Source organism: Trichoplusia ni, chromosome 4 (assembly GCF_003590095.1).
Source record: "Trichoplusia ni isolate ovarian cell line Hi5 chromosome 4, tn1, whole genome shotgun sequence".
Lineage (NCBI taxonomy): Eukaryota > Metazoa > Arthropoda > Insecta > Lepidoptera > Noctuidae > Trichoplusia > Trichoplusia ni.
The window spans coordinates 11,834,136-11,853,602 of NC_039481.1; the positions used below are offsets into that span (position 1 = coordinate 11,834,136).

At 38.3% G+C, this 19,467-nt stretch overlaps 1 protein-coding gene across 1 annotated transcript in view; it reads left to right on the forward strand.

The window, feature by feature from the left end:
• LOC113493028 (nephrin) overlaps positions 1–19,467 on the forward strand; it is a 214,876-nt gene that overhangs the window by 89,262 nt on the left and 106,147 nt on the right. The window contains exon 3 of the mRNA XM_026870802.1: positions 15,760–15,895. Within this exon, the coding sequence (XP_026726603.1) occupies positions 15,760–15,895 (136 nt within the window). The remainder of the gene's footprint in view (positions 1–15,759; positions 15,896–19,467) is intronic.

Here is a 19,467-nt window from a genome sequence, read left to right on the forward strand (position 1 = left end):
TACGAGGGATGATACAAGTTGTAGTTCTGAGACGAGGGGGAGCTCGCTGATATGTGAGTGCGGCCTTCTTACTTGGATATGTGTAAGTTCGTCCTGAGTCCTGCAGAAATAGAGGCTAATATAGAACTTGGCATAAGAATTAAAAAATAATTCATTTCTTACAGAATAAATAGGGCCACTTAGAGTTAGAGCCACGTTTTTGGTCAATGGTCTGAATGGCAGAGCATAAAATTATTTGAATTCAATTAGTATTATAATATAACGAATATTGCAAAGCCCGTGTCAAAACAAATTAAAAATATTTTAATAATAAACCTCGTACGTTAGGTACGTACGAGGTTATAAAATTAGGCCAAACAACAGAGGGTCATGAGGTTACAACTGTCCAAAAACAGTGGAACTCTCGGCAGCTCGATAGTTCTACTAAAACTACGTTTGTCAATCTGTTTGCGGTCACCGGAATACACTCACTAGATATGTAGAGGAGCTGCTAGTCCTCTGTGACGTCACAGTTTAATGTTGACTTGACACACGCTTATCATGTTATTCGATTTGACATAGAATAATGTTCTATTTTCATGAACTTCAAAATAAAATGTAGCCGCATATACGAACTAACTTATAGAGTATGATTCAAAACATGAAACTATAAAGATACTGTGTCAATTTTTGAAGAAGTTGTTCCCAAAATTCCTAGTTCGTGTAACCGATGCGCGCTAAGCTAGCCTCGTAGGTCTAGTGGGTGCGGGGGCTGTGCTGTGGCGGCGCCGGATATTTCATATTATTACAACATTTCCGAACCGGAGGTCTCGAGAACTGGCCGCTGTGGCGCTGGTGCCGCAAATTATACAGTTTGTACTCCACTCTTTGAGACTAACTACTTCGAGTTCAAGTTGATATTATTATAGTTACTAACCGTTTAGAGAATCATAAAAACTTGCTCAAACAGCTCAATCTATTCTTAAATAAATATTTGAAAGAAAAAAGTAGAAAACAAAATTACGTTTGAAACAAACAACAATATTCAACACTCATTTTCTCCAGGAATAGGTTTAAAATGAGCTCCATTTACTTTTTTGTGTGATCTTACTTTTGTTTTTCTTTTTTTTTGTATTGTTAGGATCTATTTTAAAATAAAACGAGATTACGTCAGAAAATCCAATATCTGTATGACTCGTTCGTAGTTCATGATATATTGGGTTGAGCATGATTAAAGTTTATCTGGCAGGAACAAGCCAGCTGATTGGGCATTGCTCGCCACGTACCGAGACTATTTTGAGGTTCGGTAAAAAATGTCGGATGGCTTGTGCATGACAAGTGAATTGTGTTTATTAGTGCGCACGCATTTCATGGGCCGCCCCGTATCGGGAGCTGCGCTTAACTGATTCAATTGTTCCTACAAACTCTACATTGTACACTGTGGAACAACAATCACTTTTTTGTTTTATTCAAATGTAAAATGTTTTTCATTGACATTGATAACGGATTACGTTACAATATTCCAATCGACAGGTTTTTTTTGAACTGGCATCAGCACTTTTCCAAGTTGTTTGATATTGAGAAAAATAGGGAAACAAGTAGTGACAATGCAATATTTAGTAATTGCAAAGCTTTGGGTCGCGTCCGGCCGCGAATCATTTCGGCTATCAATCTTAATAACCGCTTGACGCCACATTGTTTTTCGTTTTCTAGGTGAGGCCGGTGTCAATCAATTTGATAGAAAACTGATAATATTGCGATTTATTTTGGTACAGAACGTGGTCAACTTATCCGATAACCAAAGAAAAAGTTTTATTGTAATCAAATGTGTTGACTGTGTTGACAAGTGAGAGAATCAGTTTGTGAAATTCAATAGGAAGACAAATTGTGTAAAAACCTACCTATCTAATCTTGAGGACCATGAAAGGGTATTCAACTAAAGCTAAATCTCTAACTCCTCTTTGACAACACTTACTTCCTAACCTCGATCTAATAATAAACATTATATGAAAACAATATAGCAACTCCCACTCATTCAGGGCAGTGTTTTCTGTTCTAGCAAGTTAATATTTTATTGGATAAAACAGAAACAACCAAACAATCACATTAAGTATTCCGACATTCTTAAGGCTTGATTTGTGCCCCAGTGCTAACCCTGCGCCGCCGCGCCGGCCGCCGCGGTACTCCCGGCCGAGGCGGTCTCAACGTCCGGCGCACACAGAAACAATACCATTGTTCGCTTTGTCTTCAGCAGTCCTTTGTGTTTATTTATTGAGACGAACCCGCGGTAGCGAACAAAATGATAAATAATTGCTCAAAATTTCACGACTACTGATTATTCAGACATAATGCAGTCGGCGGGTTTTGATTGGCCTGTCAAGGTTAGTTAATTGGTTTGTGAAGGGTTAGTGAATTGATAAATGTATAATGAATGGAGTATTACGAGGCGGCGCTGGTGGTGCGTGGTGGTGGGGCTTCCGAGGAAGACAATCGATCGGCCGGGTCAAGCTGTGCCGCGAACTGAGCTTCCGCCGATAAAATAACGTCTTCATTAGGTTGATGGACGGATGAATTATTCATAAAACCTAATTCATTCTAATTAGAGAAGCTCGAAACATTCTGTTATTGCTAATTTTAGTTCTACAGATTAACTTAACAACAGCGTAGTAATGTGGATATCTTTTAAGTTACTGCTTACATTGTACTAACTCCGAATCAATAATAACCTATCAATTGTCCAACGGCTTAAACAATGGAACCAGTCAAGGTAGGTATAACGATTAGCAACAGGTAGAAGACAAAAGGATAATTATATCCCTCATCCCGCGGCTCGGGTTGGAGATCAGGGCCCAGATACGGTATTGACTGAATTCCTGACTTGTTTCACAAATTCCCCCACCAACCGAAAAAAAGGTTCGATCTAAAATATTCGCAACACAATCCGTTCGCCGTCACTACTCTCCCGCGCGCTATACAAAGCGGGTTTTGAGGGCAAGAGGCGTTAGAGCTGAAGTGGCTCGCCATCGATGTGCCGCGGACAATGCGCGCCGCTCGCCACTTGAGTTTTTCGATCACTCGTATTTGTAATGGCAGACTTTGCACAACATTTTATGTTACTTTTTTGGATGTGGTAGTCTTTTATTGTACGGTTACATGTTGGTGCTAAAAAGCAGTGGATTGTATTTTATAAGATTACAAATAGCAATACCAGCCTCGTTTTCAAATACTTTCAAGATGATTAACATTGTTGTTCAGTAACAAAAGGAAGGTATTTAAGTCAAAACCAAAGAAGCCTACACGTCTTATAAGATTATATATTGCGAACGAAAATGAGAAACGTGACTAACCTAACCGTGTTTTGAACTCTACACGCTGAAAGTGCATTTAAGCACGTCACCTACATCTCCCCACATCTCGGGCATGCGTGCAACCTAATTGCAGCATCGATAGCTCGTAACAAGAGCCGAGCGCGTGCCGTATCGCGCCGCGTGCCGCGTGTGTGCCCCGCACGTCGCGCTCGCCGCACGCCGCGCTCGCCGCACGCCGCGCGCTGCTCGGCGCTCGCGGAGGGCGCGGAGTATTGCGCTATAAACATTTATAACTCCAATTTGGGGCAGGATAGAGATGTAGGGCCGCTAAGTTGTGCCGTTAAGATTGTATGAGTAGATTTCCTGTTGGCCTAATTAAAAAATTGGATTTGGCTGTTAAAGTTTGGTTGAGGTCATATTTCCTATTATTTGTAGGTTTTAGTTTACAACGGGTATTATTGCAAGAAAATAGATTATCATAACAGGTAGTTTAAATACACATAGGTGGAAGGTAAACATAATGGTTGGGTGACAAATTTTGTCAGGGTACACACATTGTGAGTAGGATTGCATATGGAAGGAAGTATGAAGCTCCCGGAGAACCTTAGCAATTACTATGAGAACAAAACGCTCGAAACAAATTCCATATTTAATCAATAGTTTACCTGAAGACCTAAGAAACACATGCAACACAAACTAAGCATATAATCAAGCAAATATAACCCACTTTATTCTGAATAAAATACTGTTTACATGTTACCGTCGGTACTGTACTGTATTACTTAAGATTGCTAATAAGTATTACCTATTTAAACTTACAGACAAACTGTGCAAACAGGTTTGCAAGTCTCAGTAATAAGTTATGTGATTTTTGAAAGAAGTATTAAATCGTTACCAACAAATTTAAGACCGTAGCAACCGCTGCTTATCGGTCTTAGTATTTAGTAGCTGGCCTGAGGTTTCGCCTCACCTCTTCGCCCTTCGATTTTTACTTATGCGTGGTTCATAGTATTTTGATTTATCCAGTTGTGGTGTCACTGTGCATTGAATTCTCTCCATCGCATTCAGGATTTACGCATTTTAATCATAAGCTTGGTCGTTGTGATATTCGTCTTCAGCCTGATCCCGAACCTTGCGTTGATTGATCATCAAGCTCAATCCCGATGCTAATTAAGAAAATGAAATGACATCGACGAAAATGGAAATTCATACTGCATATAACAAATATTTAATTACGTTGCGATTAATATGTAGATAGAATCACCTCCTTAGATTTGTGGTGCATGAATTATAAGAAAAGTGTTTTGTGCTGTTAAAAGCCTTCACACAGGAAAACAATGAAGATGATGTGTAGAGGGATATTTAATATTTCATCAGATATTCGACGCTAGCTTACATATCAGTAATAAGACGGCAAGAAACCTCTCCAAACTTTACCAATCACAAGACTAACTAAAACCCTAGTAGGTTAGGGACATTACCCATTCTTTAAGATCCATATACAAAATCAAGTACGAACACACGGCGTAGTGATGAAGTAGTGTCTAATTACTGACGGGGGCCGCTGCGGGGCGCGGGGTGGGCGCGGGGCCCGGGAGGGGGGCGAGGCTGAAACACTTCATTACCGGTATTACCGGGTATTACCGGGCCGCGATACCCTGATCACGTCATAAATTCGTATAGCTTGCTGATAAACGTGGAGCTGCGATCGCGACGTTAATGATATGTAAAGTAGGTGTTAACACGCGTTTCTTTATATTAATACCTCAGGGTAATGAGTGCATATAGTGAATGATCAGAATCGCATAGGTAATTAGGTATACAAGTTGCATCGTGAAATTCATATGAGACATACCATAATGATTATTTATTTCTTAATCTGCAGATATTATAATGCTGGTACCTACTTACAATTCTTTTCCATGGTGAGTTTCAAGCGGATAGCTCCTTGCAGCTGAGCTACTAAAGGTTGACAACTCCGACATTCTTAGTTATGATAAATAGGCCTATAATATGAAAGTATGGCGTACGTAAGTAATAAAGCTTCTAGACCCAAAAACAAAACATTTTCCATATTTCATAGCTCCGCGAGCTCTCGAACTATTCCAAACTAACATTTTCACAACTTTCACGTTCATGTGGACTATGTGAAGCTTTCTAAATTAAAATATAGCGCGAATTAACTGAGAAACAACCAACGCTAAATACAAGTCGCAATAGTTAATGTGCGAGTTGTTCAGTTGGATGCGATCCGGTGTCGGGGCGGTGCCATGCCTTGGTAATATCGACAGCCCATCAGTATCAGGGGAAATGCAAACATTGTATAATATAGTCGTGTTTCTAAACGCACAGCTTTAACCACTAAAATGGCTTGAACAATCCTAAATAACGTATAAAAGGGCACATTCAATTTGCAAACTGTTTGTCCTTGATAGTCTATCAACTTTATTAAATTTCGTATCGGGTCCTAATTTCAAGTGTCTTAAGTATTTCAGGTTCTTAGGCTCAGCGTAGCCGCCCTCTGAATAATAATTGTGGATCAAAATGATCAGTGAGTCCGAAACGATCAACAGATAAGTTATTAATGTTTCGGAAATGATTTATTCTATTTCTGTTTATCCTGAATCGAAGATATAAACATCTAATACTTACTCGTTGAAAACAATTGAAGGCGAAGTTAGGTTAGTCTACTTATTACAATAACTTGTGGTCCGTATTTATAAATAGGGCTCCTTTCCCAATGTGCAAAACCGGATTCCTTTATAATTATTAAACGATGTGTTTCAATAAATCGCCAGTTAGTTTCAAACTAAGTACAGCTTATATTTGTAAGTACTACACAACTGATACCCATGTTTCAGCTTATCAAAAAACATGACAGCATAGATACTTTACACCCAAACACATAAAAAATCATAGTAGGTACTCATGACCAGGGACCGGACAACCCCACTTTAGAGTTAAGCCGTTTGACAGGGTAACCCGTACACGGGGTAACTCATATCGCAGTGTTACCTTTTGTTCGAGTTACATCCTCGAAACCCAGCGAAATGGTTAACACCTTCATTATGGTAACCACGTGAAGGGGTTAACCCCTTCAATAACTTAACCCTTTGAAGTGGTTACCTTCACGAAAGGCTTTTATTCGTGTTACCCTGAATTACCCACTAAACTTGAGCTGCATACTTGCACCCTAGCGGCCCCTCATTGCTTTACTAAGACTACAGCTGATTTTCTTCTATCGCCGACGCGTCGCGCCGCGACTCGCGCCTCTCGGACAAACTACCTACGCGCGAAACGTCATATAGGTAACTAGCTGTTGCCCGCGACTTCGTCCGCGTGGTTAGAAGATATAAGTTAGGAATTTTTGAACGAAAGCCCTCGAAGATTAATATTTTTCCCCGTATTTGACACATTTTCCATTAAGTCTTCGCTCCTATTAGTTGCAGCGTAATTTTATATACCTAGCCTAAAACCTTTCTCGATTATTGGTCTATTGAACACAAAATGAGGTCAAATTTTTTAGATGAAATTATTTATAATAATTTAAAAAAAAATCGAATACAAGTTTTTTTTCATTTTTTGCATTTTCTGAGAAGATTTGACGGGTGAATTTCGATTGAAAATTAGAGTGTTTTTTTATATTAATTCAAAATAAGGTGAAAAAATAAATATTTTTAATCAAATAAATTACAGCGTATTTGGGACACAAAAAAGTAAGTTTTCACCAAATTTCGTTACAAAAATAAATTTTTGTAAAAGATAAAAATAAAAAACCACAATCTTGGTTTTTTAGATTTTTCACATAAATTTTGAGGTTATGTGAAAAAAATGTAAACACAAAAGTTTTAGATCTTTTTCTTTTAGAACTTTGCCATTTGACTTTTTTCGATACGAATTTTAGTTTTGCCGGAAATTGATAAAAACCGTTTTTTACTCTTCAAACGTCACTCCCACCCTCTTCCCGACCCCAGATCACCCGTAAATTATTTTTCCTTTCATTTTTATAATATTCCCCTCCTTTTCTAATGGGTTTCATCCTACTATCTTTTAATTTGGTTTTAAAAATTATCGACCCTGGTCTACAAGTATAGACACGAAAAATATATATCACAACGTTTGAAAAGTGCGACAAGCAAAATTAAACTGTAAGATCATATCTACAATGATTTTTATTCCATGTTTACAAGTCGCTCGGTAAATGCAACAATGGCGCCGCTGGGCGGTAAGATGTCACGTGCGCTCGTGGTTATACTATTTTCAAACTAATGTCTATGATAAAGAGTGCATATTGCATTGTCTTAGGTTGGAGTGGGTTACCCTGTTACAGTGTTACAGGGTAGTAAAGGGTAACCTGTTCAGAACAGGGTTCCAGTAATCCGTTCGAAGGTGTAACATATGTCATAGGGTTTTTTCTTGAAGCGCTTAAAAAAACCCCTTCAAAAACCCTTTCAATGAGTATCCGGCCGGTCCCTGCTCATGACACAAACATTTTGTCTTGGGTGAGAATCAATCAGGAATAGCAATCAGATCCACTGAGCGAAGACCAGAAGGTCAGGTAAAAATATCAAAATAAAAGGATGTTGAACATAAAGATCTGTCTATCGAAGTTGAGCAATGGTTGATACTGTCATAAATGTGATTAAAGACATTTACAGAAGTCTCAATATTACGAGTTCGACTCCCACTTGACTGGTTTGCAGTAATACGCTGTTACAGTTTCCGCCATTGCATGGTTTACAAATTAACCGAAAGCTTTTAGATTGTATCTGCAACATACAAACAAATAATGTTTAAAGCCAGCAGCTACAATAGGCCCTCCTCCGAGCAGGAGGGAATTTATTAGGTAGCGACTTGAACAAGCGCCATGTTTTATACAGCTTCATGAGAGGCTCTTAATTACTTGCATTTCTGCTACATTTGCTTGTACAGCCTTATTAATGAAGCAGAGCATTTCCAGAAACACGGGAATTTGAGGTCGGAGGGTTTTTAGGATGGTATGCCGGTTAAAACAATAACCCTCACTCTAACGTTACGTTGAACTATGATTATAAATTTGAGGGCTTATGTTTTCAGTTTGCGTAGTACATTACCTGACGAACAATTTGGTGATAACAATTCTATTTTTGTATAATTATAATGCTGAAGAAAAACACCGTGAAGATACCTGACTTCCAAATATTATCAGGTTAAAACACACAAAAGTTGTGTGCATAAACACGTTTTAATTTAAGTATTAAACAAACTGCGTGCTTTACTATATTCTTCGATTAATCTTGTAAGAATTCACCTGTTTGTAGAACATTTTTTTAATATTTCAAAGCCATCGTTTGTGGTATTTAATGATCTATTTTTTACACAGATATTATTTTAGCATGTTCTAAATATTGAATGAAAACCAGCTTGACCGACATTGTAAAGTGTTATGACCCAACAATGTAAAATACTTTAACTTTACTACAGCAATCTCAATGTTTACGAGACCCCAGTAAAAACAATGTTAATAACGAAATTACACAACTTAATCAATTAAGTACTGAACAAAGCATTGTCCATTAATAACGAAAGCCCTAAATTGCGATATAAAACAGTTAAGACGGATAAACTGCGGTTTCTTAAACGCGATTATGAATATTAATTAGGGAGGGCCGTCCGCGGCCCGCTGTCGCCCCGCACTCGCCCCGCACTCGCCACGCAGCCGCCCCGCAGCCGCCCCGCAGCCGCCCCGCTAGCAAACAATAGCAGATGCCCCAATTCTCTAAGTGGTAAAGAATTGCGTCTGGTTATATCGCACAGCCGGATGCGTTCGCGGTTGATAAGCCTTTTGTTTTAAGGACAATGTAGCACAATATCTGACGTTGTTTAAAATAAAAATAGTTGCGAGGGTTGCAGAGAGCCAACACTGGCTGACATTCTACTGATCCATACAGCTGGGAGCACAACATGAAACCCTGAGTAGGTATTAAGGTACAACTACTCTTTTATTTTACCTCCTAAAGTGATAAAATATGTTTCTATTTAAAATTAAAGATCGTAAAAAGCTTTATCACCATATGTACTACAAACAAAGGTTAAGATTTGGCTAGTGTATTTAATATGATTCAACCACTTTTTAACCCTAAAAATGTGATGTGATTCGATTGACAGGAAACGGTAACGTCAACAGCTACTGTCATTAACAGGTCTAATCATGTAACAATTGTGCTATTACTAAGACACCAAGGATGCTTGCTGTACCATTAATCAATTTTTTGTAACAACTTTGTTATAAAATACTAATGAAGATGAATGTGGGAGGATGATTGGAGCGAAATTACAGGCGTAGAGTCGCCTCATCTGGTCCACAGCGCGGGAGAAGCCATCCCCCTAATATCACCATATTTCACTCTTAAACAATCGTGGTATTTTGTGATTGATTGCTCCCCACCGCGACCACCAAGCAGATTAGTCAGAAAACTTACTTTGAACATTTTCATTCTTCTTCCTGCTGGCGGGGTGCCTTTTACTAGAAATGCTTACTGAAAGATATGATTTATATAACCAATAGAATCACATTTCTTTACCTATCCAACAGGCTTATATTTAATAAATCAATGCTATGTACCACAAGTCCACTTTGTTCCAAAATTTGACATATTGGGGATCTTCGAGTATTGATTAATCTAATATTTGTCGTTTATCAAGGGGATTGGAACTTCTGTTACCAACTCCGTTATGACATCGTGCACCTAATTAATTACGCAGTATGACATTACCTTTCTTAATACCGTTGTTTGTTATTCTCAAGTATTTTTAGCGTGAGTAATGCTTCGGGCAAATAATATTATTACTCTTAAGCTAACACCACCCATTTGTTTACCAAATAATTATGGGACATAATTTGTCTGAGTTCTTGTTTGTAAGTTATAAAAAGAATAAATTGTTTTATTCACATTGTTCAAACAGTCGAGTTTTAAATGCCAGTCTTGTGCTTGAGAATAATGTCAATGAAAAATAAACCATCATCGACAGATTTTGAAACTTGAAGCCGTTTTATTACATACTTTCTCGAAAGCTACTGAAAATTAACATTTAGAGTAAGACAATTTAAAAAACTTCATTCTTTTTTTTTTCAAAAAAATTCCTGCTTTTTCCATAAGTTGTAAATAAAATTTTCAACTCGTTGTTTTCAGATCAAAAAACGACAAAACATTATGAAATAATATTTTATCATGCATAATAAATTGTCACATACCTCGGAAAAGTCAACGTCAATAAAACTGAATTGTGTCAATGTGTATAGTGTATAGGTACGTAAAGTTTGTATCGCCTCCAATCTAGGTCCCACACAGCTACCAACAGTGTCTTTAATTTAGTAACCATCGCCGCACACCGCATACATATCTTGCCGCGGTTCGATGCAATTGAGATTCATTGGCTGCGCGCTCTGTCCAGTCAGCAATGTATGTCGCCCGCGTGATTTAAATCGCAATCGGGCGCGACCGAGGTGTCAGCCCCAACAAAGCGCCACTCGGCGGTAATTAAAAGCACAGAGGCCGCCCGTCACACCGACACACTCCATTTGTTAATTGAAATCCGCAAAGATACACAAGCTCGTGTGTGAGGGACCCCCAACTGTTATGGCGACCCTTGCCTTATCTCTACATGTATGACTGCAGTTTGTAATAATATTCGTCATTCCTATCGCTCGGTTACGCTGGAATTGCCTAAAACCTAACTGCCGCTACGTGTCTCAAATTTTATCATTCAAATGTTGGTGATCTACTTAGGCACCTATAATTAAATAATAACTGTTAAATATGAAACGTTACTCACTTAATAACTGAGAAATAAAAAGAAATGAAGTTTTATTTTGTACTTACTTCAAAAACATATAATATTTTTATTCATATAATTTTATATTTCTTCGGATCCATAACAATTACCCAGTAATTACTTTAATCAAATTCTCTGAAATATGAATTCATACTCTATAAATATCTGAAAAGAGAAAAATGTAAGTCTATTGTCGATTTCGAATCACACAGTTTTGTACTTAACATGCTTACTTGAAAATGAGCTGGATTAACGATTTAGTTCCGCGTCCATTGCGAATGAAACAAGAATTTTCCGAATATACCTGGTTTGGTGGAACACGACGGGGCCCGCGCCCGAGTGGCCGGGCTGCGCGCGCGAGCATTCCTCTCCGCCCCGAGTACACTCGAGCACAACGGATCCAATTATATCGAGTACTCATCTCCGACTGACCCTAAACGCGATGCATGTTCCTGAACGCTATTTATTACATACACCATTATACAAACTTCTGTCAAAGTACATATTTTATGAATTTAGGTAATAGATATTGCTAAAGCTATAAGTCACTAGCTATTTTGATTTCAATAGGTCTATTAGGTTTAAATCAAATCCTATTTTTAATAAAAGAATCATGGACCGAAATTAACTGTCCTTGCTAAATAAATATAGCGTAGATTTGGCTTCAATATGTTAATAGAGCGGAAGTCAAGCGTAACTGGTGGCGTCTAGGTCATGAAACGCCAGCCGATGTAATACATCAGCTAGTGCTTTCGCGGCCTATAATCCGTGATTCGTGAGCAATTATCGGTTCAGTAATTAAAAGGCTCCGGCGATGCCTGCTAATTGCCGTTATGTAAGTGGATAGTCCGGCAGCTCTCCGGCATCACTGCGGCCCCGCAGCCACAACAGCCGCCTTCCGACAATTATCACTACTTTGAAAATGAATATTTTCAAAGTTAATTTATAAATGAAAAATTTACGCTATATTTGCTCTCTTTTATTAATTGTTTACCGTATTAATTTCCATTTTGAAATATTTGTAAAATATTATTGTATATTGTCGATGACTTTCCAATAATAACCAATCCTGAAATCCTTTAACGAATTGGAATTTGTTTCATTCAATACGTTTATATGACAACTGCCCCTCTTAATTACTAATATCTAGGGTTGTCCGTAAAAAGTCTGTTTATTGCATTTTTTTGCCGCTGTTATGGTTCCCCACCCGATGGGTTAAAATGAAACCAATTGCTGGAGCTCCGCTGGCAAGGCTGTAGGAACCTTGTTGTCTCGGGAACCTTGATACTAAATAGTTAAAGTTTTCATCATCGCCCAACCGATTTATTTCTTTTTAGGCTATTTGTACGAAACCTTCAGTTGACTGTTTTTTTTTATAATAAATTTTATGAACCTATTAAATATACACACATATCTGTAGTCATAGCTAATTAGAATGTTTCGCACTATTCGAAATTAAGAGTACTAAAAACTGTTTGATATCGGACACATAATTACCAAATATTCAAAAAAACTGCTACAAAGTTTGTAGGAGCGAATAACAAAATTAATTATAAATCAGTGTAAACTTCTAACAAAGCTGACTCTATTTTCCCGATGCCTACAATCAATTAACTGTCAAGATCAATTTGCCTGTTTTTGTAACCAATTTAGTCTTGACATTGTTATATTGACGTGTTATACAAATGGCCGTAACAGCTTCTTCAATGTCGGTGATTAAAAATTCATTCATCTCAAGACGGCGCGTGACATTACGCCGAGTGACAACCCTGCCTCCTCATTAGAACAACGAATTCGGCGATAGCTCACTATGATGCCGAAATATAGGGCTGTCACTCCCTGTTACCATAATTGTTCTGTTTCACTGTAGATTTAAACTTATTGACACGGAATAAGAACAAAGGGTCGACGGAGGTAAAAGGTTTTTGTTCCACTTTTTAAATTCCTTGCTGTTGTTATCTCAGAGAGGTAGAACCGGTGTTTTGTTCGTCTCTCTTGAAATTTGTAGTCAATTCATTATACAGCTCGGCGTCAAACTTGTTAAGGTTGTCTAATGAAACAATTTCATTGCATTTCATGTATAAAGTTTGTCTTTCTTCTGTTTATCTTGGGCTAGCAATCTGTAGTTATATCAATAGATACTGTTCTGTAATACATGTCTGCTACACTCCGAAGTAATTACAGCTAGATTTTCTGAAAAGCAAACGTGATCAAAAGAGCTATATAAACCGTCTAAGAAATACGTGACTGACATGAGCAAGCCAAGTGTATTGTTTATTGAATCCATATTACCTATTTAATTTAGTCGGGAGTGGCAACCCTAAAGCTGCACTCGTAACAAACCGATGCGAGGTGTCTTGTTACACAAAGAAAACTGTACAATTGTTATTTTCTTGCCAAATAATATGTTTTACGATACAAACGTTTTATGTTTATTCCTGAAATGGACTCAATTAGTTCAAAACTGAACACATCGATTGATTTAGTCATAAATAAAGAGCTTGCTTAATTTTTTAATATGAAATTAATTATTATACAGAATTTGTCAGAAAAACTACTGATTTTATTAATCAAAGAATTTTAACAGGTCTGTGGATAAGATAGTCATTCTAATAAAGTGTATTGCGAAATAAACATTTTATGACGTAATTATTCGTTTCGTACCGAACACATCATAAGACCAGGAGAGAGAGAGAGAAAATTATTTAGACCAAAATATAGGCATGAAAAATATTTCATTGTAAATAATCCGACGAGCTGCCAGTTACGCAGCTCCTGAATATAAACATGGTTACAATATTCAGTTGATTAACGCGAAAGCTATCAATGTCCTGTGATTTATTTAAAGCGAATGTCAAATAATAAACATCAAATATATCGCACATATTGCATCAGTTCTCACAAAAACGGTATTTAATCTCTCGATAAATTTAAATACGACAAACAAAACGCGATCCGGTTTTTTGAAACAAAGTCTGCGAGTGAATAATAAAGACAAAAGACTGGAACAATCGTGGGTAAGTTGGCTGAATGGATCGGTTAGACAGGCGGGCTAAACAGATGCTGAAGACATAATTAATAACCTAGGTGTACAAAGCGACGCGACTGGTGCCTGCAGAGTTCTGGCACAATGGCTTACGTGGGATTACTCTGAATAGATTTAACATAGCCTGGATAATACTAGTGCAGATGTATAAGTGAATGAAAGGACCTGTGACCCGAGCGAGTTTAAATTATAACGTCTGCCGGAGGACGAGTGATTTATTTGGCAGCCGCTACCTGTAGTTGCCCTTCCCAAGGTGTTGAAGCAATTAAGGATATCTCCTGCTCTAATTAAAGGAGTTTCAAAACATGCGGCTTTACGGAAAATAATAAAGCAAGTTTATAATTATTAGACCTTTTTCTTGCTCTTACCGGAGTGTGGAGTTACATGCGAAGTATGGGTAATGTGTAACTAAGAGACGAATACAATTAATTATTCAATAGCGAAGTATAAGTGAGAGTTTCATGAGTACACCTCACAATGTAACCAAACATACGCTCAGAGTCAGTTACTAAAAAATACTTCATTTTTAATTACATAATTAAGGTCCTTCTAGTAATTCTATAAATATACATACATACACAACAAGTACTATGTGAAAGAACATGGTGCATTCAGATTTGTCAAGAATGAACTTGCCAATATTTATACTTTTTTTTTCTGTCAATATTTCCATAGTAGATTAATCAGGATTTGCATGCGTATGCAGCACAGCTTATCCACGGAATACAGCGTCGGCATTCAGATACACAACAACAAGGTATTTGCGTCTATTACAGACAATTTAAGTTGAAGCGTGTGACAGACAGCCGGCGTCGCTGCGAACCGATACGAGAGACAACACAAATAACTGAATAACAAAATGAGTTTGTGTCAAAGTATATTATCAATACTAGAGTAGACTGTCTTTATTGTGAATTGTAGAATGCTAATAACCTACTAATTTATTATATGTACATAATTATATCGGGGCAATTGGAGGGCGAACGTAATCGAAAATAATCATAAAGAGAATTGACAGATTTTGTTGCGCAAAATTTAACAGAAGTCCGTTCGAGTGAATAAAATTGCGTCCAAAACTAACATACATCGATGTTCAGAAAAATTGCGTGTATCTATATAGAGGTAGCTACGTCTGAGGCACACAGACTCGCATATAATTGCTGTACGTCGTAGGTAGTGAAGTTGTCCCGAATCCCGGGTGAACTTGGATGCCGGCTTCCGTACCTCGTTATCATAGTAATGGAGTCTGCTGCATTATTGTATTGTCGGTGCTCTCTGCGGGACTCACTCTCTCTCTCCTATTACTTACTATATCAGATCATACGCTCGCTCACGTGTGCTTTGATTAGTTTTCACTGCGCTCCGGTTCATTTATTTGGAAATTTGAAGGTGTTTGTGATAACATTATTTCAATTTGACAGATCAGACTGTTCTGCAGTGAACTGACATAATTTTTGTTGTTCAAAGTTACAAAAACATGTTCCTTTGGAAAACGATTCGGTTTTTACTCATTGTGAGGAAAAGTGGGTCGTATCCTCGTATCTGCTTATTTACTTCTTTAGTTAGCACTTGAAGTATATAACAATAATATAAGAATATGTTTGTTGACAGCGGGTGTGAGGACGGTGGACGTGCAGGCGGTGGAGGGCATGGTGGCGCAGTTCCCGTGCGACCTCGGGACCGCCGCCAACGACAAGGTCTACATGGTTTTCTGGTTCAGGGACGATGCCGGCATACCTCTATACAGGTAGGTTTAGATAACTGAATAAAGTGGATGGAAATATTTCTTATAGTGAACGAAGAACGTTTATCGTAACAACGTAACGTTTACGTTAACGTTGTCGGTAAAACATTGTCTTTAAAAATTATTCCGACTTATCGTAGTCTAAACTTAAATATTAAAGCACTAACACCTACAAATGGTACGCTGAAAGCTAATAAATGGCCATCTGATAATTTAAAAACTAGATTAATATCATGACGTAAAGTTTCACCTTTACTTTCCTCGTGAACAAGTCCTTTCAAAATTCCGAACACAGCGTTTCTTCCAAAGAAACTATCTTAAAAGAAAGTATTCTTATCAGTGGTAACGTGAAAGTTGGCGTGAAAAAAGGATCTTTGACGTAGAGTAGGTCTACTTTGTCTATGGTCGGAATAAACGCGATTCGGTCGCGACCGCCATCGCCCGTGCCCGCACCGCTCACTGCGCGGTAATTATTGCGATAATAAGCCTGCAGGTACACGATTTGATTAAATACCTTTCGTAAAGGTACTGATCTGTGATACAGTTTGTTTTAACTTATCTACGAGGTAGGATTTTATACAAAATGAACATGTAAATTCCACGCCTGGCATAAAATATAACTCAATTTAAAATAAACACGCAAATTAGTTACGCAAAGAGCATGTCACGCACTTACCAACTCGTGTAATATAGTCATTACTACTGAACTTTAAATATAAATTTCTTGCGCGGCTAATTAACACTTGACACCTGTTTTTCATTCACTACATTTAATTCCGCCTCTATTATAAACAACTAAAACTCTTGATCAAATACGATTGAACTGGGAAATATATAGTGAAAATAATAGGTTTAAAATGTCGCTACTTTTAACTGGTCAGTTTTGATAGTAGTATAACAAACTAATGAGCAACGTTCAGGCAATCATGTGATTGGAATCTGTGAACGGTTTAAGCAATTTGTAAGAGTTACCCCGGTTTGTATTTTCAATGCAAGCTCCCGATACTAAGAGAAAGACGCCCCCGCCGAACGAACGGATAAGATTGTAAAACTATATCTGCCTACTACGATTTGATTAAAATAACAAAATTGTAATGGTCTCCTCTCATTTGACTACGTATGACTCTGACCTTGACAACATCACAGTGTGTTTTGTTTCACTGCGAAATAAAACCTTTCCTAGCCGTGGGTTACATTACAGTGGACTGAAAAGGCGGCTTATTCTTTACTCAAAACCACTCGTCCTATTATGAATCTCAATTGACTCGAGCGCCCACATTTTAAACACCAATTTTCCCTCCCAACTTTTATTCTTCAACACCCTTATTGAATTAGGTGAAACCGCTTTTACATTAACTGTAAAGCACAGAATAGCTGTTATTATTTAACTCCTACAAACCCCTTGTTAATTCACAAATTCGGGGTGGTCATAAATACTACAAGTTCCGGGCGCATGTTTTATTTACATCGCCGAATCTGTGCCACTAAGTGCACAAGTTTAGCTCGCGCGACAAAACTCCATGTCTGAAGAAACAAGAGCTTCGCTAGCGTTATAATTAATTCATGGTGAGCTCCGACGCGACTTGCGACACGCGACTTGCGACTTGCGACCGGCGGCAACGCGCGACAAGTCGCAGCCTCCGCAACTAAGCTCCACAATACAAGGCTTGCAATTTTTTGTATACGTTGTTAAAACTGCCATACCAACTTAACGTTTTATCTGCCAACTTGCGATATATACATATTTTTGTTCTGTAGGTGTCCTTACATTAACATTTTAAATAGTTATAGTTGGGCACATCTGCGCCACAACTGATAAAAAGCTCTCCTGGAGGTAATAACTGTAAAATTTTACGAGACTCTACCCTCACTTCATTTGTCACCGAGGTAGCCGCCCAGGCGTAGGTACACGGCCTTGCCCGTAGACTGTTGAAGCAACTAATTTATGCCGTAAAATAAATTCATAATAAAACAATTTAGGAAAAAACACGAGCTAACATGCACATAAGCCGCTTTCCACGGCCCCTTTTAATTTATTCAAGTCAGAAATATTTCATTCGCATAACGAGCTCATTGTCTAACTTTATGATTCCATATTTCCCGTATTTATAAAAGTTACCCTCGGCGGAATTAAGAGACGCGGCGCGCTGAGGTGTCGCCTCCTGTTCATTAGGAGCCGTGTATTTATATAATTAAAGCGCACAATAAGGCGGCCGGGCCGGGCCGGGGACGCCGGACGCCTAACTTTTCGTATTAATTAAAAACGAGGCGTAGCAACGCGTCATCACCTCTGGAAAATCGCGGCTAACCGTCCCGTCCCTATCGCTCCTCACATCTACAAAAGGTCCGGCTAAACTTTAATACGCTTTAAAAGTTCCCGAATATTTCACTGTTTTAGCCACTTAAGACAAATTGCTTCGCCCGTTTTGGGGGTTATTTTTTTCTCGCGAGCAAACTCGTCGGCGCCCGTAATTTCACCGTTCGTTGGTTCATTTCTGGCGGTGAATTTTGGCGTTTTTCAACGGTTCAGCGCGCGTTGGGTTGCGAAGGGTTAGGTTCCGCGCGCGCGACCCTAAGAAATGCTTTTAAAAGTTTTTGGCTTCGTTTCTTCGTCGCACGTACGGCTCGCACGTGCGACAAACCTTACTGAATGCTCTCGGAGTAATGAACGCAACCCACCCTCTTGAAGATTAGTCTTCTTTAATATGAATAAGACGAAGTTAGCAAGACCTCTGTTGAATAATGTGAAAGTCGTCAGAGTTCAATGTTTATCCATTAGAATGTGTATGGAGTTATGGAACATTAGGCGATAAACCATGGTTTGCGCGTCCAAGCCGGCTCGGGCTAATGAAGGCGCGGCGCGGGCGGCACATCGCGCGCGCTGACGTACGACACACATAAATCAGGGATGGTGCGCACGTGCTCGAATGTTTAATCGATTGTACTGTGCCTGTTACATCCCTGTGTTTTACCACAAAATATATTACGACATGACCCAAACGTTTGTTGTTTGAACGTTCATGATCGTTGCATGCTACTTTACATACATATTATATTATTTTACTACTAATAAATTCAGTCCATTATTTAATTACTTCCCCCGATACAGCTATTAAATATCTTTAGTTTAGACAGTGAACAGGTTATCGTTCACTGACGCTGCATACAAGTCCTCGTTTAATCTCGTAAGACAAACGTCAAAGATATACTCCGAGAATACCCTCAGAGAGGCTCCGACGGTTCACAAGCTGGAGGCAAATAATATTTGCTGCACTACACGACCTGTGGGTCCCGTATAACGATAGCGTTATGTTAGTTACGTTTATTGGTTATATATAGATAGGTATTAACCTACTGAAGTTTTTGCAAATTAGGTAGGTATTCGATGTACATAGATTACACACAAACGATGGTCAACTGTAAAAAAGAATTTTGATCAGATGCAGTTTTTTTGCCATGTTCTAAGCATTTTTTAATTATTAAAACTTCTGAATGATCAAAGAAGAGTTAAGTAATATCATTTAACGATTAAAATTAACTAACAATAATGAAAGTCCAGTTTCGTTGCTCAAATC